Genomic DNA, 25,617 nt, shown 5'->3' with positions numbered 1-25,617 from the left:
AGCAGTTAAAGCAGTGCAGTGCGAAATTGTAAAAAGACCTCTGGTCCTTAGGCTGACAATTGGTCCGGGGCTTAAGTGGTTAAACATTAAAAGGCTGTACCATAGACCCTCATATTCTGTACTGTAGTAAAATTTGTAGGGCTGCCATTAGCTGTTTGCCCAGCAGGTGGCGCTGCTCGGAAATAGCGGAGGTCTTTTCAGCCATGGTCTCCTCTTTCCCCCGGAAGTTGAGCAACTCGTTGCTTCCCATGTTGTGATCACAGAGTAGTGATGGCGGCCGCCGAGAAGAGCACGAAGGAGAAGCTGCTGTCATTGCTGGATGATGTGGAGGTTCTGTCCAGGTAAGTCATGGCTTTTCTCTGGGACTGAGTGAGGGACAGGCGCTTTACACACACGGTCTAGCATAGCCCAGGCTGTGCTTAGTTTAAGGCTGAGAGCAGTTTCAGACACTTGTGTTCATTCATTCTCATGGAGGCTCCTCTTTCTCTGGAGGGTCCCATTGACTTCTCAGGTGAAGTTTTCTGGTGGACTTGAATATTACATTAAACCTGCTGTGAGGACAACACTGAAGCTGCCATTAGCTGAGCCTAGTCCTCTCACAAGAGGTTTAAATCTGGTCTCCAGACACAGAAGCTTTCATCTAAAGCAGTGGCCATCAAATCTGTCCTCAGGGCCCACTAACAGGCCAGGTTTTATGTATTACCTTGGGGAGATGCAAACTAGAATACTGCAATCACTGAGCAGTAAATTATATAATCTGTGATGTACTTCAGTTATCTTAAAAACCTGGTCTGTTAGTGGCCCTTGAGGATAGGGTTGATGACCACTGCTCTAAATCATAAGTTCACCTTTTAACAACAAATCATGCACACTTTTTTTTTTTTTTTTCTTTGCAGGTGAAAATGTACATTTATTTTGTTTCTGGAGTCTGTAAAGCATTGCACCCGTGATCAGTAGCTTTCTGATGGCATGCGGGTCTCCAGCAGATCCGTCAGTGTATCTGTGTGCCCACACCTCCTGTATGGGCCAACAGATACAATCAGCCAGGAAGAGAGAATTAACTACCACAGTGCCATGGTAGTTCAATGAGAACAACAAGTCGGCAGACGCAAAGGATGACGGTGCTTGTCATTCATTCACACACAAAGCTGTGTGAATGAATGATGCGGCCGAGTGCGTAGACTGTGCTAATTTCAAAAAGTAACAGCTAGTACAGGTTACTACCCATAGCAATGTTAAAGGGGGGAAAAGAGCAGTGGGCAGCAGCTGCATTATTGGGAACATGTTGCGTGTTCTATCCCAAGAACGGATGGAACATGTTCACAAAGGTGACCTTATCCTTTAACCCCTTCCTGACCAACAGTTATACTGCGGCAGGATGACTCCCCTACGTGAGCTGTTGTAGCTGTATGCCAGCTCTTTAAGACGTTGTGGCATGTGCACACAGCGTGTCCCTGGAGTCGATGTGCGCCCCTTGATCACTCGTGACAGAGCGAGAACCGGGATCTGTGTGTGTAAATGCACAAATCCCAGCTCTGTCAGGGAAGAGGAGAGATCTTGTGTGTTCCTACTAAGTAGGAACAATGATCTGTCTCCACTAGTCAGCCACATTACCCTGTCACAATGTTGCAGTCCTGATAAAAATTGCAGGTCACTGCTATAACTAAAAATAATAAAAATGCTTCAATTTATCCTCTATTTTGTAGCCACTATAGTTTTTGTGCAAACCAATCAATATACGCTTATTGCGTTCTAGTATTTTTTTTGGTTTTCAAAAAAAAATAAAAAATACTTATTTCCCTAAACTGATGAAGAAATTAGCTCTATATGTGGGGGAAAAGGACATATACATTTTTTTTTTTTTGGGTACAACATCGCATGACCATACAGTTCAGTTAAAGCGACTCAGTGCTGCATCGCAAAAAATGGCCTGGCTAGGAAGGGAGTAAATTCTTCCGGGGTTAAAGTGAATCCTCACTTCCCAAGTGGGCCTTTAACCACTTGCATTGTATGTCGGTACTTTGACGTAGAATACTGGGGTTATGGCAGCAGATAGTTGCTATTACCCCGGTATATTCTGAAGCGGCGTAAGGTCCTCTTTTTGATAAAAGCAGTCTGTGGTGGATTCGCCCGCGAGATCACTTTTACCGGGGGCGGGAGAGGGGCCCCTCTCCCGCCGCACTCTGGTCGTCTCCGTCAGTAGTGGCAGAGCCGATCGGGTCCTCTCCCCTCTGAAACATGGAGCCAACAGAGAGCAATATGGCTCCCGCCTGGCTCCTTAACATTGAATGTTGGAAGCAACACCAAACATCACTTCCACCCAATGGTCTGAAAGGGAAAAAAATAATAAATTTTTTTTTTTTATTGCATTTAAGTGTAAATGTGAGATCTGAGTTCTTTTTGACCCCAGATCTCACAATTAAGAGGTTCTGTCATACTTTTTTTTTTCTATTACAAGGGATGTTTTTCATTCCTTGTAATAGGAATAAAAGCAACCCAAATTATTTTAATTTTTTTTAAAAGGACAGTGTAAAATAGGAGGGAAAAAATCCTAAATCGTGCCTTGTCGAGCTGGTGTGCAGAAGCGAACGCATACGTAAGTCATGCCTGCATTTAAAAACTGTTCAAACCACAAATGTCAGGTATCGCTGTGATTGTTGGAGTGAGAGCAATACTTCTAGCAAAAGACCTCCTCCTCTTTAACTCAAAACTGGTAACCTGTAGACATTTTTAAACGTCAGCTACGGAGATTTTTAAGGGTCAAAGTTTGTCGCCAATTTTGAAGCATGACCTGTTGGGTATCAATTTGCTTGCTGCAAAATTATCTTTCACAATATAAAAAAAAGGGTCAACTTTACTGTTGTGTTTTTTTTTTTTTATTAAAAAAAGTGTATTTAAAAAAAAATAAAAGAATTTGCGCTTGTAGACCACTGCACAAATACGGCGTGACAAAGTATTGCAACAACTGCCATTTTAGTCTCTAGGGCAGGGATCTCAAACTTGGTTTCATCGAGGACCATGTCACCATTATGTTTGCACTCAAAGGGCCGGTTGTATATAACACTGTGTGCAGAGTTCAGGAGTGTGCTACATGCAGAGTTCCCTGTGTACAGAGTGCAGCTTAGGGGTTTCACGGTTCAGCTCTTTTGCAGGCTGTCCACATCTCACTTCCACCCCTCCTCCTCGGTTCTGATTTATGCACCACTGTCCCCCATCTCTGCACAGATCTCCCTGTACAGCCCTCATCTCCCCCCCCCCCACCCCAAAAGCTTCTTCACATCTCTCACCACCCAGCACAGCTCTAGTACCTCCTGGCAGTGTAGGCGGCCTCTTTCTTCTGCAGGGAGATAATTGGTTGGCATCTGTCCCTGCCGTGAATGCATGCAGGGCAGGCTGGGATCTGTGAGCTGCGAGGCGCCAAGAGAAAAACTGTTCTAGTTAAAACAGAAGGCTTCTGCTGATAGTGGCGAGCAGAGGGGGGGGGGGGGGAGCTGATTGTGGCGGAATGTTGTTTCACCACGTTCCAGGTGGAAAAACCTTGGCTGCGAGGGCCACATGAAATGGCCTGGAGGGTCAGATTCGTCCCCCCGAGCCTTGTTTGACATCCTTAACCAGGAAAAAGGCTTGTTGAGGCTCCCCCCCCCCCCCCAAAAAAAAGTCTGCAGCTACAAATCCTTTAGCTGCTGACTTTTGATGTAAGGACACTTGCCTTTCGAGGGATCCACCAGATCAATGGACCTCACCCGAACAGATTCTTTAATTAGCTGTGGGTACAGTCGTTGGCATAGCAAGTAAGGGAAACAGGAAGCAAAGCTTTGTGGCTTGCACCCTGGTTACATGAATAGCTGGATCTCAAGAAGCCATCAACTTCATTGAAAGCTGACTTAATTTTTTTTTTAATCCACAATATGTGTTTCACGTCTAACCACCACTGCTTTTGATGTAACAGACTTATGGTGGCTGGACATGCAGAGCACAATGTTTTAAGACTTCATCCTCTAAAAAGTTAAGCATACATAATCTTCTTTTAGTTTGCTGCACTTACTGACAAGATTGCTATAAAGCAGATTGGATTTAGTTTAAATTAAGTTGATTTAAATCGCTAGTAAAAAGGCTTGATTTAAATCATAATTTTTGAAGAGCAACTGTCATTTCTGTCCCGCTGCGGCTCCTCCTCTGTCCCGCTGCGGCTCCTCCTCTGTCCCGCTGCGGCTCCTCCTCTGTCCCGCTGCGGCTCCTCCTCTGTCCCGCTGCGGCCTCATACAGTCCCATTCACGTTAATAGGAGGGCTGGCGAGGCATGTGGCAGGAGCAAGTGAGTGGATGCCCGTTAGCAGGCGCTGCCATGATAGATCTGAGATGACAAGTGCTCTTTAAAATGTAAGAACTTATTATTGCTGCTGGTAGTTTGCAAACAAAATTAAGATTTCCTATTTAGAATAATAAGCTGTCAGGTTAGTAAAACAGCGATAGCTGAACCGATTCAATCAGAGTTTGTAGTGTATGTTGATTTGAAAAACAATGGGGGGGGGGGGGGGGGGGGAAATATTCCTGACTTTTTTTTTTTTTTTTTTATCTCAGTTACTGTGAAATTGTGTGAATGCATCAGTGCATGTTATCTCAGCTTGCAGGGCTTGGATTCTTTGAATGGTTTTACCAAAAATGTAACTATTGCAGAATATACATCCTCATGCTACATAACTAAGCTCCACTTCATGCTAAATAAACTAAACTAAATTATTAAAGGGGCTGTAAACCCTCTTGTTTTTTCACCTTAATGCATCTTATGCATTAAGGGGAAAAAACTTTTGTCACTGACCAGCCCCCTTGTTTTACTCCCCTGTGCCCTGTAATTCCCACGCCAGAGGCGCGCTCTTCCCCTGTGCCTGTTGTCTCGGCTCTTGATTGGATAAATTGTTAGCGCAGCCATTGGCTCCCGCTGCTGTCAATCAAATCCAATGATGCGTGGGGCAGGGCCAAGTCTGGCATTCTGCCTCTATGGACACAAATGCTAAACTCGGGATCCCACAAGGTCACCCCCCTGGGAGAGCGCTTCTCCTAGGGGGTTATATGATGCGGGGAGAAGTTACCGGCGCCGCTGGGGGACCCCAGAAGTCAAGGATCGGGCTACTCTGTGCAAAATGAACTGCACAGTGGAGGTAAAAGTATGACACCTATCTGAATGTCTTTAGCCTGGACACAGTTCTGCTTTCATTCACTGTTTAGCTTTTTTTTTTTTTTTCTCTTCTGCATGTTTGCTTTTACACCAGGTAGCTACAGATTTTTAAAACTTGCAGTGATATTTCCTCAGTTTTTATATTTGCAGCAACATGTTCCTCTTTTGCAGAGAATTGATCGAACTTTTGGCACTGTCACGGAACCAGAAGCTAAATCAACCTGGGGAAGAAAATCAAGTAAGCTTTCCTGTATATACTCTGCCTTACTGCTTTTATATAGCTTGGCAAAAACCAGGTGCCATGTTAGAGCAATAGAAAATAAAGATCTTATGACCTGACTTTTCTTATTGCCAGAAATAATTTGTACACCTAAATTGTATTTACATTTAGAGAAGTTATCGCTTTCGATGGATAAGCTCACCTTTTTTATATATGAAAATAAACAGCTTTCGGCTTCACAGCTGGGTGCACACTGCATATGCGTCGCAATGTGCCTGCTGAATGGTTTGGCAATCTTCTGGGACCTGTGATGTGTCCCAGAAGATGGGGAGAGGAAAACTAGGTGGTGGGAGTGGATACCTGTCAAAACTAGGTAACTGCTGCCGCCAACCTCCCCCCCCCCCCCCCCCCAAAGAAATTGCATGCTAAATGTCGCAGGGGTGGGGAGTGCTTAAAGTGGAAAATTCCCTTTTGGGTGGAGCTCTGCTTTAAGAACTACAAGCCATTGACCGCAGTTCATTCATTCAGAAAACTCTGGTGAACTTGGCTTTTAAAACAAATTTTAAACCTAAAAACAGTAGGTCTCTGCAAAGTAAACTGTCACTACTCATTTATCCTGCTCTCGCTGCCAAACTCTGCTAAGTTGAAGAGATAATCTTGCTGAAAGATCAACGGTCGATGCTTCTGGAAGTGTCAGATCCTTGACTCCCCACTGCGTTCTGCAAACCCCTATGTCACTACAGAATGCAGTAGTCATGTTTGGAAGTGTCAGATATTGAGGCTCTTTCAGCAAAGTTAAAAAGTGTTGAATGTAGAGCAGAATAACTTTGAGCTGGGTTCAAGGTGTGTGTGTGAGCCCTTATAAATTAGACTTTTTCCCAAGCCATCTTTTAGGACAGCACCTGAGGTAGTGGCTCCTCCCACTGGACCACGGGTAAAACACTTTTTTTCCTCCAGATCTTTAAAGGGAGGCACCTTGTTGGGTGGTCTGCAGGCAGAGGTTGGGTCTCAATGGGCTCAATAAGGGTTCCCTGGGTTTTTCCCTTTCTTTGGCTTTTTCTCTCAGGCCAAAAGCTCTGACCTGGGGGGAAAAAGATGCCCCTCGTGCAAGGCTAAGATGGGAGAAAATTGGAGGGGGTTCTATGATTCGGAAGAGGAACCTGAGTGAAGGGGGCTATAGTGGCCCCCTCCAAGTTTAAGCCATCACTGGAATTAGTTGAAGAGCTTCTTAAAGCCATACATGTTACCCTTGGCCTGAAGTGAAGGGGAAAAAAAAGGAACGAACGCTGCATGAATGCATGTACGTGGGTCTAAGTGAGCCTAAAGTTCGAACATTTCTGGTTCATTCTGTCATCTGATTCCTTAAAGAGAGAATGTCAGGAACCAGAGAAACTTTTTTTTTTTTCCCCGAGAGCCCACAAGAAATTCTTTCCATTTGAGGAAGACCCCTCTGCGGTATGGAACAAGGTCCCCAAGCTGGATGCTGCCTTCTCCCTGGTCTTTAGCTTCACCGACCTGGTCTTTGAATCCAATGGATAAGCATATGGATCTCTTGCTCGAGATCTTGGCAATTGGCCATATGCAATTTAAAGCCAGCTATGACAGGAACAGGAACCTAGAGTATTGGGTTAACCAGCTAAAAGCTCATATAGTAGCTGATTCACCCAAACGGGAGATTTTGGATTCCTTTTCTACCTTGTCCTCTGTGGTAGCCTATATAGCGGATGCTTTGGCCAAAGCAATTAGAATGTCTGCTAGATCTGCAGCCTTAACAAATTCGGCTAGAAGACCATTATGGCTGTAGGCTTGGCCGGGTGATGCGGCATCAAAATGTAAACTCTGTGGGATTCATTTCTCAGGTGACCTTCTCTTTGGCCTTGATCAAGATACCAGTCTAGACAGGACTTCTGATAGGAAGAACGCCTCTTCCTGGTAAAAAAAGACAACCCCTGAAGTGCTTTCTTCAGCCTCCAAGAGCTCTGGAGCAGGACAAGAAATCCCAGAGGAGGAAGAATTGGTCTGCACAAAAAGCGAAAGGCGGAATCCTTTTCCCTACTCTTATGCAAGCTGAAAAAATCCCAATGACTCGAGGCTGCAAAATTTACTTCCGCAGTGGTTAGCCATAACATCAAATCCGTTTATACTGACCACTCTTTCTCAGGGCTACGCAATAGTTTATGGTATCCCCCCCCCCCCCCCTGCTCAAGGACAGAAGGGTCAAGATGGACTCAGTTTTTTCAGTCAGTAATCTGGCCCCAGAATGTTACATGTCATCAATAGCTCATCTAAAGTGTTTTCTTTGAGGGCCTAGCTCTACAGGAAGGTGCAGATGATGTCGCTGTGCATCAAAAGCTGGACTACAAATAGACATATATAGAGAGATAGCCAGCTGTGTTAGGGGTGGGAGGCAGGCACTGGCAAATAGCATACCTTCTGTTTTCTGTGGAAAGTCCACTTTAACTCCTAAGCCCTTGTACACACGGTCGGAGATTCCGACAACCAAATCCGTCGGAGTAATTCCGGTAGAGGTCCGGAAGTGATGTTGCATACACACGGTCGGACTAAGGCCGCGTACACACGCGCGGACTGTTCGCCCAACTTTGTCCGTCCAACAGTTTCGGCAAACAGTCCGCTCAAACTTAGCATGGACGGACATGGCCACACACGACGGACGAACAGTTTGCTGAAACCGTGCGCGATGACGTTTCGGCACGCACGACGGATCGAAAATTTCGACGTCCAATACACTGCAATGCAACCTTCCGACGTGGAAATCCTTTCTGAGCATGCGCGAGACTTAGTTGGCCGAACAAGCCTACACACGAGCGAACAGTCCGCTGAAACCTTGTTTCAGCGGACAGTTTTTCGGAATTTCCGTAAGACCTTGTTCGGCCAACTGTCCGCTGAAACTGTCCGCTGAAGCCCCACACACGAGCGGACTGTCCGCCCAAACACTGTTCAGCGGACAAGGTTGGGCGAACAGTCCGCCCGTGTGTACGCGGCCTAAGTTGTCGAAAAATCAGTTTGTACATAACGTGATGACGTTATTTCGTTACGACAGAACTACGTTCAGGCTAGTAGCCAATAGCTTTGGTATAGGAATTTGATCTGAGCATGCGTGGCACTTTGTCCGTCGGTGTAGGCTACCCATGATCGGAGTATGTCCGATAGGAGCATTTTGTCTGAAAATTTTACCGGCAAGTTGGAAAAATTGGTCCGTCGGTTATTCCGACGGAAACAGTCCAATGCAGACCACACACAGTCGGAATATCTGACAAAACGGTCCGATAGGAAACATTCTGACGGAATCTCCGACCATGTGTACAAGGGCTTAAAGTCAGCTCCTCCTGAAACTGTTTTCATTCTGGTTTGGTTGCTGTCAGGTTTAATCTCATGCTGGCCCTTTTGTTTTGCTAAGTAAACTTCTGTGATGGCTCAACCAGTATTACCTGTTCCAATAGGCAGAGCTGTGCTGTGCCCCCTTGCTTATGTAAAAACATATCGAGGTCCATTTACTTTAGAGTGACAACCTGTATTGTGCTTTTTATATAAAAGGTTGTGGAGACCAAAGTTCTTTTGGGGAAAATCTAATCTTATGAAAGATAACAGGTGATTCAGTTCACCGGTGCCCACTTACAACTGTCATTTCCACTTTGAATGGTGTACTAAGCAATGTTTGGTTTGATTTGTATAGTAGCTGTGAATTATTTGTGCTGTTTAAAGGCTTTAGAAGATCCTAATGCCTAATACTGATTTATGAACAAATAGATCGCTATGTTGGGACAGTATGCAGATACAGGAATTAACCCCGTTATTTGTGAGACTTTTTAGGAAACATTTGAAATGTCCATTATGGTTCATGGCAGCTCTGCACTGGTGGAATGATCATGGATTTTTTTTTCCTCCAGATTTTGGAGCTATTAATACAGCAGGATGGAGAGTTTCAGGAACTCATGAAGGTGGCATACAGTCAGGGCAAGATTCATCAAGAAATGCAGCTTTTGGAGAAGGAAGTTGAGAAAAGAGACAGTGATATCCAGCAACTACAGAAACAGCTGAAAGAGGCAGAACACATACTGGTAAGTGGCCCTTAATGTCCTCTAATCTATGTAACAGTTGCTAGTGTCTGGGTTATCCATCCTACTTTTCAAGGGGCCATATACGCTCTATGAAGTGGGACAGCGCCACTTTGCAGCGATATTAAACCCAAAAATGTAAGCTATTACTGCTTACAAATACATGGTGTTTTGGCCATTAGCACCTCCTGTATTAGAGTGCCCTCACACTGGCTGAAGGCACACAGCAGACATTGTCAGTCTGCAGGGAGGGAAGTGTTAAATTTACCAGCAGATTAAGATACAGTATCAAATTGAAGTCAAAACCACCCAGCTCACACTTTTTATTATCAGTTACAGCAAACTTAACTTTTTTTCCTTATGGATAAGGGTTTTGCATAAATAGAAGCTGATCATTCTAAGCAACCCTGCCAGTGTTAAATGATTTGTCCCATACCTGTAAACTGGTACATCTGGAAGAGCTTGTTTTGAAAAACAGTCTTATTGGCTGGATCAGAAAATGTCTGAAAACAGACATAAGAAAACTAACGCAGACATCCGGGACTCGACAAATCCCAGGTGCTTGGGCATTTGTCAGCCCCAGTGGTGTAGCATGGGGGGTCACCAGGCACAATGGCAGTCAGTGCACTGGCATCCCGTTTTTACTATCCAAAGTTAAAACAAGGGCAGAAGGTTTTCATAGGTGAAAAAAAATGCCTGAAGTTCCGCTTTAAGGTTTGTAACTTTTGGTATTCAGTGTCACAAAATGTTTGTTATTAACGCAATACAGCTTTAGCTTTAATAGGAATTTCGTGTGTGTGTGTGTGTGTGTGTTAATGTGCATCTATCATGGGACCTACAAAGTGGTTTTGGAGATTCTTTTAGCATTCACAAACTCTAAAGCTCAGGTACCCAGACCATTTTTTGTATGAATTTTCTACAACCACCCCACAAGGATTTTAAAGTGGGACTGTGGGGCCTGGCAGTAAAATGGTTAAACAGATACATGGTTACAGATTTTACAGTCTTGGGCATTTGGTGTTTTTTGGGATCTTGGGCAGAATCGCTGCAGTTCTGCTTGTGATCGCAAATCATAATACAATCACAAAATGCGTGTTCGGGTACGGGTTTAGCATGAAGCTTGTTGCCCAAAAAGGAGCAGGAGCTTTTTTGGGCGAGGAGCGTTGCAGATTGCTGTGTGATAATCGCAGAAAACTGACGCTGCTTTTAGGTGCCATTGAAAATGAATGGCACCCAAACATACGTTTTTGAGATTGTGGGCATAATCACAGCATTTCTGCTCAAAATCCCAAAAGGCCAAATGTGAATGAAGCCTTTTTGTCTGTTCCTTAAATGGCCAGGAGAAAATGAGAAGGGAAACCTTGTGTTTTATCAACTCTTCTAGTTTAATTTTGAAATACGCCAAAGATTTTTTATTTTATTTTGTTTCTTCATTTCTTACCAGGCTACAGCAGTATACCAAGCAAAAGAAAAGCTGAAATCGATAGACAAAGCAAGAAAAGGTTAGTGTGACTGTTTTTTTTTTTGTTAAGTTTCTACATCAGCGGTCCCCAACCTCCTGGCACCAGGGGCCGGCCTCTGTGATGACAACCCCTTCACAGACTGGGTGGGGCTATTGGTGCTGCTGTTTCCTATTACATTTTTTTGTGGTGTGTGACATGTTCCCTTGGGGAAAAGGGGGGGGTTTCAACCTGTTACCTCTGGGGGTGGGTGCTGAGAATAGAAGCAGGAATCCTCTGGTGGTGGGAGGGTGGCAATGCAGGTTGTGCTGGCTAGCTTTCCTGCTGCGTTGCCTGGGGGTTGAGGGCCCTTGTTTTTACATGGTGTGTGGTGTTTTTTTTTTATTTTTTTTTATTTTTTCCCATTAACATCCACTTTGATACAGTTTTCCATTCTAAAGGCATACTGTAAAAAAATCATATAACTATGTATATGCATTATGTGCTATACAGTGTAGTACTTGGTTTAGACAACATGTCATTTTTCCACATTCATCTGTGTACACATGAGGCTTAAATGTGTATTAGGGCGGTGTCTGCCACAAACTTTTACAAAGCATTTTAACAGTTTGCAGCTTTCTTAAAGCCTTCAATGCACCTGTCATCTTGGAGCTATCAAACATAGATCTTACTGGGAGTGCTGTTTTTTCCCTTTTAAACAAACTGCTCACAAGTGTGCCTTTTTTTTATTTTTTTTTTTTTTTTATCAAGCTCTGTGTGGCCTGAAGCTTTCTGAAAGCTGTCTGAGGACTGCTAGCAACTTATTTAAAGTGACAGGCAGCACTGCTCTTAATGGTCTGTGTTTAACATTCATAAACTGGAGATGAAGGGTGCTTTTAAAACACTTTAAAAAAAAAAAAAAGTTGCTCAAGGCAATCTGAAAGCTTTCCAAACGTTTGCTGTACGCACTAATGTAAACTAAAGTCCATGTATTAGGTATGCAGACCAAGCTTTCTGGCAACATTTATGCCCGGTATACACAATCCAAAAACTGGACGACAGATCTTCTGACTTTTTCCGCTTACTAGTCGTAAGTAGATATTGAATAGGTTACTAAAGTCATAATTTTTCGTACGACAGATTTTTTATTTTTTTTTGGAAGTGATGTGTATTTGTATTGTATTTTTGGAAGACAACTGTACTGAAAATCGTATGATCTGCTATTGTATGAGGAAATTTTTCACGCTTGTCCTATCGTGATCGGCTATCAAAATCTCTATATGAATGATCAGATTATCGTACGATCGCTTAGCTGTATTTTTCGTACGATTTTTTATTTTTTTTTGATCTCGTGCATGGGCAATTGGAGGGGGTAGGCACAAGCTACATCACTATCAAGGGGACTTTAAATGGTCAATTTTTTTTATTTTTTATTTGTGTTCATTTGCCTCAGCCTTGTCACTGTTGAAAGACAAATTGGTCAGGTAAAAAAAAAAAGCATGTGAAATAAAAGGAATTCCTCACTAATATTCTAGCACCCTGGTGTTTAGGCATGGTTGCTGCTAAATTTACCTGCCAGGTATAGCTACCTTGGCCTATTGTTAAATTGAAATGCATTGATCTCCAAGTCTGTAATTGCTGCCCTTCTCTTTTGTCACTAGGTGACTGGGTACCTGGTGGCATTGGATATAAGGGCAAAGCAAGGTCAGATTATGGTCATATAGGGTATCCCAGCCAATGGGTAGGGGTTTTCTTAAATCCCTTGGCCTGCTGGGGGAACCTATATATGTGGGTTGAGTCACCTGGACAGCTGTCCGGGTGGATGTGAGTTGTATTGACCGGGCTGTTAGGCCAGAGTTTTGAGCCTATCCTGGGGATATCTGGCTGCTAGGCTGTCTGAGGGCCTATCTGTAAGCAAGAGAAAAGCGTAGGGTTGGGATTTCGGCATGCAGTCCAACCAGAAGTGAGTTCTGCTGGCTGGTGAACCTGTCAGAGGTAGAGGGGAAGCTGTCGCCACTAAGGGACTATCTACCGAATTACTACAGTGAGTAGCTGAAGCAAGTACCGGAGCAAAATTTTCACCAACTGTGCTACATTGTCATTACTTGAATTAACTGTATACAGTTTCAAAATACCGTATAGTATTTTTTCAGTGTTTAATAACTCTTTAAATTGGGACTTTAAAAAAAAAAGGGGGGGCAGCACCTGTATTTACCTATCTAATGCTGACTGTGTGTATCCTTTACAAAAATTAGATTTTTTTTTTTTTTTTTTTTATAATGTTGCACCCAGAAGGACCAACCCATAGGTATATGGACTGGTATTCCCATAGCAGACGGATACAAAGAATGTGCTTCCCTTGCTATGGTACTATCCACACCAACATGAACCTGTTGCTGATGGGTGCCAGGGTCCAACAAGGTGACATTGGTGGGGTTTTTTCCCCCACCTGCCCTGTGACTCATGAGATATTTATCTCTACCCTAGCACTAGGCAAAATTCAAGTGTAAGAAAAGCTGAAGTCTAACTAAAAAATATTCTCTCCTACCTATACTGCCTAATCTGTATTTATATAAAAAAAAAAAGTGTGCACTTGCCTATTTTTAATCCGCTCCACTTTGGTCATGCGATCCCACAGCTCCGGCTCATCTGTGTCAGTGAGCGGCTGCTGCAGGTGGGAAGAGGGAGTGAAGACAGCATCTGGGCTTTTGTGGATAACATCATGGCTCCTCAGGAATTCCCAGCTGTATTCAAGAGCTGTCTGAGCTGGATTATTTGACTGAACTGGAGTGGATTAAAAATCTACACACACACACACACACTTCTTTTTTTTTTTTTTTTTTTTTTTTTTTTTCATGTGGGTAAGAGCTTTCACACTGCCAGCACGGGGGTGTCAGCGTTAACGTGCTGCTAGTTTTAGTGGCGCTTTACCACTGTTTTAGAGGTGCTTTTCAACCGCTAGCAGGGTGCTTTTAACCCCCACTAGAGGCTGAATAAGTGCCGCTGCCCATTGATTTCAATGGACAGGGGTGCTTTAGGAGCGGTGCATACAGAGAAGTTGCTTGCTGGGCTTTTTATGACGTCCTACCAGCGCAGTGCCCCATTGTGAAAGCACTCGGGCTTTCACACAAATTGCAGATGAGGCATTTTTCAGGTGCTATTTTTAGCATTAAAGTGCCAAAAAAATAAAATCCTCCAGTGTGAAAGGGGTTTTGGGCTTTTCTTCCACTTTAAAAAAAGCTGTAAACTCGTATGCATCGCTTCAATAACTGCCATATCCACAAGACCTCTATTGAAAGTAAACATGTTGCCAGCAAAAAGGACAAGTGGTGCAATCCATTTAAAAAAACAAAGATAAGAGCAAACCTGTAAGCTGAATACTTGGAGCAGAAGCTTCCTTGCAAGCCCACTCTTCTATAAAAGGATTTTCACTGTTTATAAAGGATATCAGACCAGAGTGTGACCATGTATATTCTGGAATTACAGCTCCTGAAACTGGTTTAAACTGGAAAGCTGTTAGGAAACCCCCGCCTTGTTTACAAGGGTTAAGTGACTTTCATTTAAACCCATGTTTAAAGAGTAGTAGATTTTAGTACCAGCAGCATTCAATTTGGTGTACGAATGGTAGCTACTTTAATGTCCAGCATTTATAGGGTTAAGGATAGGTGTATTGGCTGTGATAAACTATTTTATTTGGTTTGTAAAATATAAGCTTATTCAGGGCGAGAGTGTCTGTCTGTGTAAGGCCCACATTCTGGCCAATACTCTCTTCTCCAGTGATCTCCTACGTCTTCCTCTGTCGCAGCCGCCACCAAAATCCCCATTGTTGGCTTGTGTTAGGTGTTTAGGGGGGGGTAGTGATAGTAGCCTCTCCATCTTGTGACAGTGCCAATGTCCTAGCAAGTGGCTGCTAGACCCGAGCACTGCATCTCGGGAGCAACACATGCTCTACTGTACCAGAGAACACCAAGTATTTGATAACGGCAGCCACAGAAAAAGGGGCTGCAGTGGAGCGCTGGAGAAGTTAAGTAAAGAACTGTTAGAGGGATGGGCTTTACACACAGATAGTTGTTTTTCTTTGAATGGACAAGTCTCTTTAAGGCCCCTTTCACACTTGTGACTTCAAAGTTGTATGACATGTCGTACCCCATGATTTCCAATGAGTACCATTCATATCTGTAACTTCAAGTCACACCGACTTAAAAGTAGTTCTGTACTACTTTGGTCTGGCTTTTTGATGCAAGTTAAGGTCCATAGACCTCAAGTTTACACAGGCATTCCCTAAAACTGCGTTACTTTTAAGTCGTGGCAGTGTGAAAGGGGCATGAGAGTTTAGCATGGATCCCTTTTTAAAGGTGAAGTTCACCTTTTTAATAAAAATAAATGCACATTTTTTGCTGGTAGAAGTCCCTTTACTATCTTTGTTTTAGGAGACTGGAAAGCATTGCACCAGAGATCAGCAGATCGCTGATTAGAGGTTGGCCGATATCGACTGATATTTGGCATTTTTTTTATTAATTGGTATGCCAATTGTGCTGATAAAAAGGCCGATTATAACTTCAGCGTGACTTGCAAATGACTTCTGTAATAGAAGTCAATGCAAGTTGCCTGTGTGTAGGAGTTCTCAGTTTAACCATTTAAAGACTAAATCTTTTCTATCACTTGGAATATATATATATATATATATATATATATATATATATATATATATATATATATATATATATATATATATATATATATATATATATATATATATATATATATATAAAATTTTTTTAGCAGAGACCCTAGGGAATAAAATAGCAGTTGTTGCAATATTTTGTCACACAGCATTTGCTCAGAGGTCTTTCAAACGCAATTTATTTAGCAAAAATACACTAATGATTAAAAAATTAGGGGGGGGAACAAATAAAAAAATCAGCCCAAAAAAATCGCCATCGTATATCGACCGCCGCGATTTCTAACTATCGGCATCGGCCAGAGAAAAACCCATATCGGTCAACCTCTGACGCTGATGCCATGCAGGTCTCCTGCAGACTCTAAAACTGCCTGTACAATGTATGGGCAAAGCACTTCCACTAACAGGAAGTCTCGATGAACTACCCGAGTAATTGCCATGATAGTTTGTTGAGAACTACAAGCCAACACCTGTAGTCTTCCCATTCACAGAACACTGTGAATGGATGGTGGGGATCAGGGGATGTGGGGGACCAGTCAACTTGTAACATGTTACAAAAGGTGAACATCTTCTTTCTCCTCCTCCTAGCATAACATTATCAGTACCAAGTTTAGACAGCAAAAACATTAAATGCTGACAGATTTTGCCCAAGACTTGCCAGTTAATAATTTTTTTCAAAAGGTTAGCATAACACTTTTTGTACATATTTGGTAAAAAAAAAAAAACATCTTGTTTCACATGTCTTCCAGGTGCCATCTCGTCTGAGGAACTGATTAAATATGCCCATCGGATTAGTGCAAGCAATGCAGTGTGTGCTCCACCAACATGGGTTCCAGGTAATAATTTTGTTTTTAATTTTATTTAACCCTGTTATAATCTGCAAAGGCACACAGCTTTATTGCCAGCAAGAGATACGGTCATGAAAATAACAAATACTGCTGCAGGAACAAAGTTTATATACTGAACATACTCTGCAGCAGGCTCTTGGACCCTCCCATCATAGAATAATAATCCCTAGCCATTGTGATAGGCAAAGCCTCCCCCCAACCTATTCGATGGTTGTAATGTCAGGTGGCATGAAGAAGCAGGCAGGCTTCCACATGATCAGGAGGTATCAAAGCTTTGGGATAATGCTGTTCCAGTAGGCTTTTAGAGATCATTTTTAGGTCCCTGCACGTTTGTTTTTTAAAAAAATTGTTCTTTTTAAAGTAAATTTAGTTGCAAGCCTGAAGTTTTACAATTGGCATATGATGGGTAAAAAATAGCTTTCTTTCCCACCTCCCAAGTCTTCCTTTTGGTCTATGCTGCCTGCCTTTTACATAAATGGATAATAGGAACATGGGAAGAGTGGGGCCCAAGTTTGAGGAGAACATGAGGTTTATGTATATGGTTATCTATAACGGTTGATCTGCATTTGACATCTCGTCTTCACTAAAAGTAAACTGCCTCTTATGTACGTGTTTTAAATGCCCAAATTTTGGTTTTATTTAAACAAGTAAACATATGACATGGCTGCATCTAATGGTGAAATCTGCCTTTGTTTGACATGAGGTATTGATTTTATGTTGACCTGAATTATGCTTTTAGTGTACATGCATGTAATGTATTTATATTTCTTTATTGAAGGGGATCCACGTCGACCTTACCCTACAGACCTGGAGATGCGGAGCGGATTATTGGGTCAGATGAGTAACCTACCTACAAATGGTGTTAATGGGCATTTGCCTGGGGATGCACTGGCAGCAGGGAGACTACCAGGTAACTTTAAGGCATTTTTTTAGCTTGGTAAGAAAAAAAATTTGGACGGGGTGGGGGAAGAGAATGAGATCTATTCAATCCTAACATTAAAAAAATGGGGAATTACATTTTTTGCTTTCTTGACTGAGCATTATTCAACAGATTGTCTGTCTGTTTTAGTACGTGACTTTACTGATGCTAAAGGGGGATATGGTAGTTGTCTTGCTAGTTTTGTAAATGTACATATAGTATCTCCGAAAAGTGAGTACACACTTTTTTTTTTTTTTTTTTTTTTTTTTTTTTTTTTTTTGTGAATATTTTATTTTTTCATGTGACAACTGAAGAAATAACACTTTACACTGTAGCAAAGTAGTGAGTGTGCATCTTGTATAACAGTGTAAATTTGCTGTCCCCTCAAAATAACTCAACACACAGCCATTGATGTCTAAACTGTTGGCAACAAAAGTAAGTACACCCCTAAGTAGCCATTTTCCCACACCAGTGTTACACGTTCTCAAGTGTGAATGGGGAGCAGCTATGTTAAAGCTCTCTCTCTCTCTCATACTGGTCACTGGAAGTTCTACATGGCAAAGAACTCAGAGGATCTGCAAACTAAAAATTAATCTACATAAAGATGGCCTAGGCTATAAGATTGTCAAGACCCTGAAACTGAGCTGCAGCACAGTGGCCAAGACCATACAGCATTTTAACAGGACAGGTTCCACTCAGAACAGGTCTCACTATGGTCTACCAAAGAAGTTGAGTGCACATGTTCCATGTTGTATCCAGAAGGTTGTCTTTGGGAAATAGACGTATGGGTGCTGCCATCATTGCTGCAGAGGTTGAAGGGGTGCGGGGGGGGTCAGCCTGTCAGTGCCCAAACCATATGCTGCACACTGCATCAAATTGGTCTGCTTGGCTGTTGTCCCAGAAGGCAGCCTCTTCTAAAGATGATGCACAAGAGAGATCGCAAACAGTTTGCTGAAGAGAAGCAGAATAAGGAAATGGATTACTGGAACCATGTCCTGTGGTCTGATGAGACCAAGAAACGTATTTGGTTCAGATGGTGTCAATCGTGTGTGGTGGTAACCAGGTGAGGAGTAAGACAAGTGTGTCTTAACTACAGTCAAGCATGGTAGTGGGAGTGTCATGGTCTGGGGCTGCATGAGTGCTGCTGGCACTGGGGAGCTACAGTTCTTGAGGGAACCATGAATACCAACACGTACTGTGACATACTGAAGCAGAGCATGATCCCCTCCCTTCGGAGACTGGGCCGTAGGGCAGTATTCTAACATAAGGACCCCAAGCACACCTCCAAGACTACCACTGCCTTGCTAAAGAAGCTGAGGGTAAAGGTGATGGACCAGCCAAGCATGTCTCCAGATCTAAACCCTATTGAGCATCTATGGGGCATCCTAAAATGGAAGGTGGAGGAGTGCAAGGTCTCTAACATCCACCAGCTCCGTGATGTTGTCATGGAGTGGAAGAGGACTCCAGTGGCAACCTGTGAAGCTCTGGTGAACTCCATGCCCAAGAGGGTTAAGGCAGTGCTGGAAAATATTAGCGGCCACACAATATTGATGCTTTGGGCCCAATTTGGACACTTTCACTTAAAGTGGTTGTAAACCCTCACAACACACTTTGACCTACAGATAAGCCTAGATTAAGGCTTACCTGTAGGTCTGAGAAATATCTCCTAAACCTATACGGTTTAGGAGATATTTGCCCGAAGATGGGCACCGCTGTCTATGGCGCATGCGCCGTAGACAGCGGCGCACTGAGAGCGGCATCGTCAACGACGAAGATGCTGCGCATGTCGGCTCCCGTGAGTGACATCATTGAGGCTTCGCCGAATGACAGTGGCGGAGCTGCGAGACCCAACCGAGAAGATGGATGTGCCGGACTACAGGGGACAGCGATGACATCGCTGGCTCCTGTGTCAGGTAAGTGACACATAATGGACTACTATGCGATGCATAGAAGTCCATTATGCTTTGCCTTTGCAGGGAATGAAAGAGGAAATAAACCCATCGGGGTTTACTTCCTCTTTAAGGGTATACTCTTGTTGCCAGCGGTTTAGACACTAATGGCTGTGTGTTCTTTTGAGGGGATAGCAAATTTACACTGTTATACAAGCTGTACACTCACTACTTTACATTGTAGCAAAGTCTCATTTATTCAGTGTTGTCACATGAAAAGATTTTTTTTTTTTTTTTGAATGCTGTATTACTGAAAGCAAGAATGGTTTTTAAATGTGTGTGTGTGTGTGTATATGGTAAATTTCTAAATGTTCCCTTTTTTTTTTTGCTAATTTTTTCCACATTTCTAGAAAATGTAAGACCTTTTACAAAAGATTGTTTGTTTTATAAAGGTATTCATGATGGAATAAAAAAAAAAGCAAGCAGTGCCAGCACTTATATTCTCATTGGACAGGTTCTGTTTAATCTAGTTTTGATAAAGAAGTTGTATGTTTGTTCTTCCCAGATGTCCTGGCTCCCCAGTACCCATGGCAGTCGAATGACATGTCAATAAACATGTTACCACCAAATCACAGCAATGACTTCTTAATGGAATCTCTGGGGCCCAACAAAGAGAATGAAGATGATGTTGAAGTGATGTCTACAGACTCCTCCAGTAGCAGCAGTGATTCGGACTAAGCTATATACAGAATGCACAAACGTTACTTGTATTGGGAAACGCATACATCCTGGCTCTTCTATTGATAAACTGAACTTCCCTTTTTTTTTTTTTTTTTTTTTTTTTTTTTTTTTTATTCTTGACCCACTTGCTCAGTTTCAATGAACTGGGAAATTTTTCTAACTTGCATTTATGTTTTAGTGGAAATTGTAATTTTTGTATACATGAAGGTCTTTATTTTGTCATGTATTCGTTTTTGTCCCATTCTTTTCCATTTATATTTCCATAAATGGTCTTTGTTACCCACTATTTCTGTAGCAAGAACAAGTTGGCACCACTGTTATTGTATATAAGTTCCTGTGCATACCTGTGTGTATGTAATATAGGTTTGTGTTTACACATGGTGGTATGCTTGTATATGCTAAAGTGTACATACTGACAATGTGACATTTCTAAATATAGATTTTTGTAATGTAAATTTGAATGCTGGTGTATGGTGTTTTTGTTTTTTTTTTTTTTTTTTTTTTTGTTTTTTTGTTTTTTATACCTGGTAAAATGTACAGGAAGTCTTTAACATTTGGCTTCTGTTTCTACCTGCAGGAGAATTGTACAATGGTAAAAAAAAAAAATTTGTGTTTCCAGTGGGTTCACAATAGAAGTAGCAAATGCAAACACACCATAAACGGGATGCACTGTATTTGATTTCCTGTGTGTTAGGTTATGTGTCTTGTTGTGTGTGTGGTTTTTTTATTTTTTATTTTTATTTTTTATTTTTTTATATAGACCACTCGAAATAACTTGTACATTAATGAACCCACACATTTTACAATGGGGATGGGATTGATTTACTAAAAACCAGAGAGTGCAAAATCTGGTGCAGCTGAGCATGGTAGCCAATCTGCTTCTAACTTCAGCTCATTCAATTAAGCTTTTTTTTTTTTTTTTTTTTTTTTTTTAATGCAGAATAACAATCCCATTGACAATATACAGTGCCATACATATCTGACAAGTTAAAAATCCAACCATAGAATTCAGTGGAGCATATACAGTTACAAAAAAAGTGAATCCCAGCACAAATACGTTAGACTTAAAAGAAGTATGGGTTTTTTTTTTTTTTTTTCTCTCCCCCCCCCCCCCCTTCTCTCTGATTTTATACTTGCCTAGGTGACGGCAGCATCGGTCTGATGCTGCATTTGTTCCCCCGGAACCTCTGCACTAAGCCAAGCACTTGAACACCGCTCATCACTTGATTCTGATAGCTCCCCCAGCAGAGAGCTGGGGACTGCCCCTCGCTGGACTGTGCAGGTGGTGGGGGTGGCCAGCTCAATCTCTCAGGGGCTCACTGAGACAAGTGTTGGTCCAGGCACGAATTGCATGCCTTTCTTCTCTAGGAGACATACAGCCAGATAACCTTTTGGCTAGATTTCTCCTTTTTAAAGTACAACTTGGTGATCTATTGTTCCACCTAAGGAAATGACCATCTGAGCAGTGAATTGTGGACTAGCAAAAAGAAAAATGCAAGGGGTATCAAACGAATATGAACATTAACTTGAGCTCCAAGGTGACCCTACTTCCAGGGACAGCCTAGATTTAATAGAAGTGCTTTTATACATAGGTAGTCGCATCATGATTTTTGTGTAGTCTTGACTGTAATGCAGCTGAACATATACCCATTATACAGAATCATAAGATTTCATTCATATACTGCCAATTGTTTCACTTCATATTCTCCAAGGTTTACCATCAGACCGATGCACTGTATAACTATATATAATTTCTGTATTGGTGATATTTTTCATTTATTTATTTTTTTTAAAATACTTTTTATTGAGGTTTTGTGTGAAAAAGAGGGTTACATAATAAAGCATTTAGGCATACCCCGGCTTAAATTGTAACAGTCCTATAAGATCTAATACATTCTATAGAAACCACTACAAACATAAACTACTTATGTCGTCAAATGGGAGGGAAACGGGGAAAGATACTGGATGGTATGCTTCAGGTGAACACTTCAGGGAGAGATACTGGGGATAATGCATCTAGATGTACCTTCAGATACCCGCAATAGTAGGGCTTCACCGCTACATGTTTACTTAATGTAAGCAAACAAATGGATCTGGACCCTATTGTGTTGCATTTTGTGATGTCTGATTCTAACCACACATGCCAAATTTTGTCAAACTTAGTTGGGCACCATCTGGTGAGGTAGGCTGCTTTGTATAGTGGCACCACTGAGTTGATCAACGATTTTCATGAATTCAAAGTGGGTAACTCTGCTTGTTTCCATTTTATGAGTAAAAGCCTTCCTAGCCTAAAATAGGAGTCCTATTTGCTCAACGGCAGGCCAGGGAGTCCACCAGACCCAGCAAGCAGATCAACACATTCAGGGGAACATGAATCGTGATCAAAGATCCATTGAAGTTTGTGACCTCTGTCCAACAGGCCTGGATCCTGGGAAAGGAGCATAACATATGATTGAAGTCAGCATCTGCTTTACCACACTTCCAACAGTTGGAGGAGGAATTTGGGTACGTTTTGTAAAATCTTTGGGGTTACAAATCTACCCTCTGAATCAGTTTAAATTGTATCAACGGATCTCTGACGGAGATAAGTTGTAGAAAAGGATACTCCCAGGTGACGGCTGAATCCAGATCAGGGATCTTGCCCTGAGACTTGAAGAACAAATCCTCCAGACCAAAGTGGAATGAGGGTAATAAAACTTTGTAAATGGTAGAGGTGGGATTGACTGGAGGGACATCCCCTAAAGAAGCCCTGGGATGGATCCAAATTGGGTAGGTAGCGAAGGCGTGGCAAATTTGAAGTTATCTAAAGAATTGGAGATTAGTAAACCCATTTTTCTCCTTAAAGGAGTCAAAGGGAGCCACTAAAATGGATATTCTGCAGTTTTTTTTGATTCCTCTAGCAGCCCAGAACCCTGGGCCTGGGACAGTCAAACTGATAAATGTGGGTTGAGCCACAAGGGGGTGTCCGGAGATCTAGTGTGAGGGTCCCCTTGAAGTTTATATACCAATAGTTGCCAAACCCTGATCACCACGTTCATGGAAAGGGGGCCCTGACACCCCTATATAAAGCATTTCTCAGTGCTTTGTAGAAACTTAGGTGTGTGTGTGGCCTCAAGGACTACAGCACCATTGGTATCCGAGACTAACCAATTCTGGACATGTGATAGTAGTGCAGCAAAGAAATACTTCTGAAGATCCGGACAGGCTAGACTGTCCAGGGCCCTTTGAGTATAGATTTATTTTTTCGGGGGGGTTAGACTTCCACAGAATGGAGGTTATATCAAAGTCAAATTTTTGAAATCAGGCTTTGGGGATCCAAATTGGGGAGTGCCTATGAGCATAAAGAGAAACTGAGGAATTTCATTTTGAGTAGGTTTATCCTGTCTATGAGGGATAATGGCAGATTAAGCTTGACGTTTTAGTTTGAGTTGGATGAGTAAGGGGTATAGGTTTAATTTAGCAGTCAGAGACTCTAGGGGTAATGTTAATGCCCAAATATCTGATAGAGGAGGTCCAGGTCAGTGAGACAGAGGGGTCTGCATGAAGTTTTGCCTGAGAGTCAATAGGTAGTGCTTGAGATTTGTCCCAATTGACTCTCAGCCCAGATAATTTGGAAAATGCAGAAATAATATTCAGAGCAGCGCGGAGGGAGGGTCCTGGGTCATCGAGACCCAAAAAGCATGCGGTCATCCGCGTACAGAGCAAGTTTTTCAGTGGTAGTGCCTACTTTAATGCCCTTTACTGAGTCTGAGTTCCTGAGGGCCATAGCCAGGGGTTTCATGACCAGAGCAAACAAAAATGGGGAGAGGTGACACCCCTGTCTGGTACATCTCCCTACTTGGAAAGGATCAGACAGCAGGCCCCCTAATTTGGTTTGTACTATTGGGGATTTATACAATATATCTATCTACTTGCAGAAGGAGGGACTGAATCCAAAGGCCTGAAGGACTGATTTCATGTATTGCCAGGTTACCATATTGAAGGCTTTTTCAATATCTAATGCATCCATTACACGAGTTTGGGAATGAGAATTTGGGAGCTGCAGATGAGTGAAAACTCTTCGCAGATTGATGGCAGTGGATTTTCCTGGCATGAATCCAGTTTGATCAGTGGACCAGTTCAGGCAGAACTCTGACCAACCTAGTGGCGAGGACCTTGGCCAGAATTTTTAGTTCGTAGTTTAATAAAGAAATAGGCCTGTAGGAGGCACAGAGTTTGGGGTCTTTGCCTGGTTTAGGCATGAGTATAATGTGGGCATCGTAAATAGTGGTCAGTAAGTAGTTAACCTCTAAGCAGTGGGAGAAAAGTAGCTGAAGTTTGGGAGCTATCGGTGATATTTTTAACATACAACAATTATCCTATTAAGAGCTGTCCTCCACAAGGACTCATTTTTTTGTATTCTTTACTCCCACATGCAAGCTGCTAATTTTGCTGCTCATTTTATAGTGAATGGCTAAAAGTTGACATATCTTCCTCTGCAAGGGAGAAGAAGACGCACAGGTTGCTGAATTATGTATTCTATCTAGGAACAGGGTGTAAGTAATCAGAAATCTGCAGGTTTACATTATTTTATGCTTCATCAGATGGTGCATTTAAGTCACTGGGTGGCCCCGCCTTCAGCTATATATCAGTTGTTACCGAGAAGAAGCATCACTCGGCGGGAGCCTCCCATAGAGGTGGAGCTGTTGCTTCTTTTTTTTTTCAGCTTGTTGGGCTGAAAAAGATGGATTTACTGTATATCGCAGGACATTTTTTTTTTTTTTTTATCTTTTAATAAAGGACTTGTCCCAAAGTATCTCCTGTCTTTTACTATTTTTGACACCTTTTTTTGTGAAATAGTAGGGGTACAATGTACCCATTACCAATTCACATAGGGGGGGAGGCTGGGATCTGGGGGTCCCCTTGTTAAAGGGGCTTCCAGATTCCGATAAGCCCCCTGTCCACAGACCCCCACAAACACCAGGCAAGGGTTGTGGGGATGAGGCCCTTGTCCCCATCAACATGGGGACAAGGTGCTTTGGGGGGCTACTCCAAAGCACCCTCCCCATGTTGAGGGCATGTGGCCTGGTACGGTTCAGGAGGGGGGGGGGGCGCTCTCTTGCCCCCCCCTCATTTCCGGCGGCCTGCCAGGTTGCGTGCTCGGATAAGGGTCTGGTATGGATTTTGGGGGGCACCCCTATGCCATTTAAAAAAAAAACAAATTAGCACAGGGTTCCCCTTAATATCCATACCAGACCTAAAGGGCCTGTATGGATTTTGTAGGGACCCCACGCAATTATTTTTTTAAATTTTTGGTTCAGGGTTTAATAGTAATACCAGCCCCAAAGGTAATAGACTGGGGGGGGGGAACCCATGCCGTTTTTTTACATTTGTTTTATCTATATTGCTGAGACATGACAATTCATTACAGCCACGATCAGTTTTAAATGACTTTTTTTTCCTTTAGAAAAGTCATTTTGCTGTGGTACTGTTCTAAACACAGGAAAAAGCGACACTTTACAGGAATACTATAGACACCCCCCCAGGCACGATATTTAACTGAATATTTCATTGTTATTGTTTCACTTTAAGCATTATTAAAATCACTGCTCCTGAAAAAATGGACGTTTTTAAAACTTTCTTTTTGCAT

At 42.4% G+C, this 25,617-nt stretch overlaps 1 protein-coding gene across 1 annotated transcript; it reads left to right on the top strand.

Annotated features, from left to right (window-relative positions):
• Positions 1–231: 231 nt before the first annotated feature.
• Positions 232–20,449, top strand: MED4 (mediator complex subunit 4). The gene is made up of 7 exons (XM_077483257.1): positions 232–341; positions 5,347–5,413; positions 9,304–9,474; positions 10,916–10,973; positions 16,341–16,427; positions 17,218–17,349; positions 19,813–20,449. The coding sequence occupies exons 1-7, from the start codon at positions 271–273 to the stop codon at positions 19,983–19,985; spliced, it is 759 nt and encodes a 252-aa protein (XP_077339383.1). The 5' UTR covers positions 232–270; the 3' UTR covers positions 19,986–20,449.
• The last annotated feature ends 5,168 nt before the right edge of the window (positions 20,450–25,617 follow it).

The sequence above is a fragment of the Lithobates pipiens genome, unplaced genomic scaffold, assembly GCF_037356315.1.
Source record: "Lithobates pipiens isolate NorthernLeopardFrog02 unplaced genomic scaffold, aLitPip1_a1.2 Scaffold_16, whole genome shotgun sequence".
Classification (NCBI taxonomy): Eukaryota; Metazoa; Chordata; class Amphibia; order Anura; family Ranidae; genus Lithobates; species Lithobates pipiens.
This window is presented reverse-complemented; position numbering and strand designations above follow the sequence as displayed.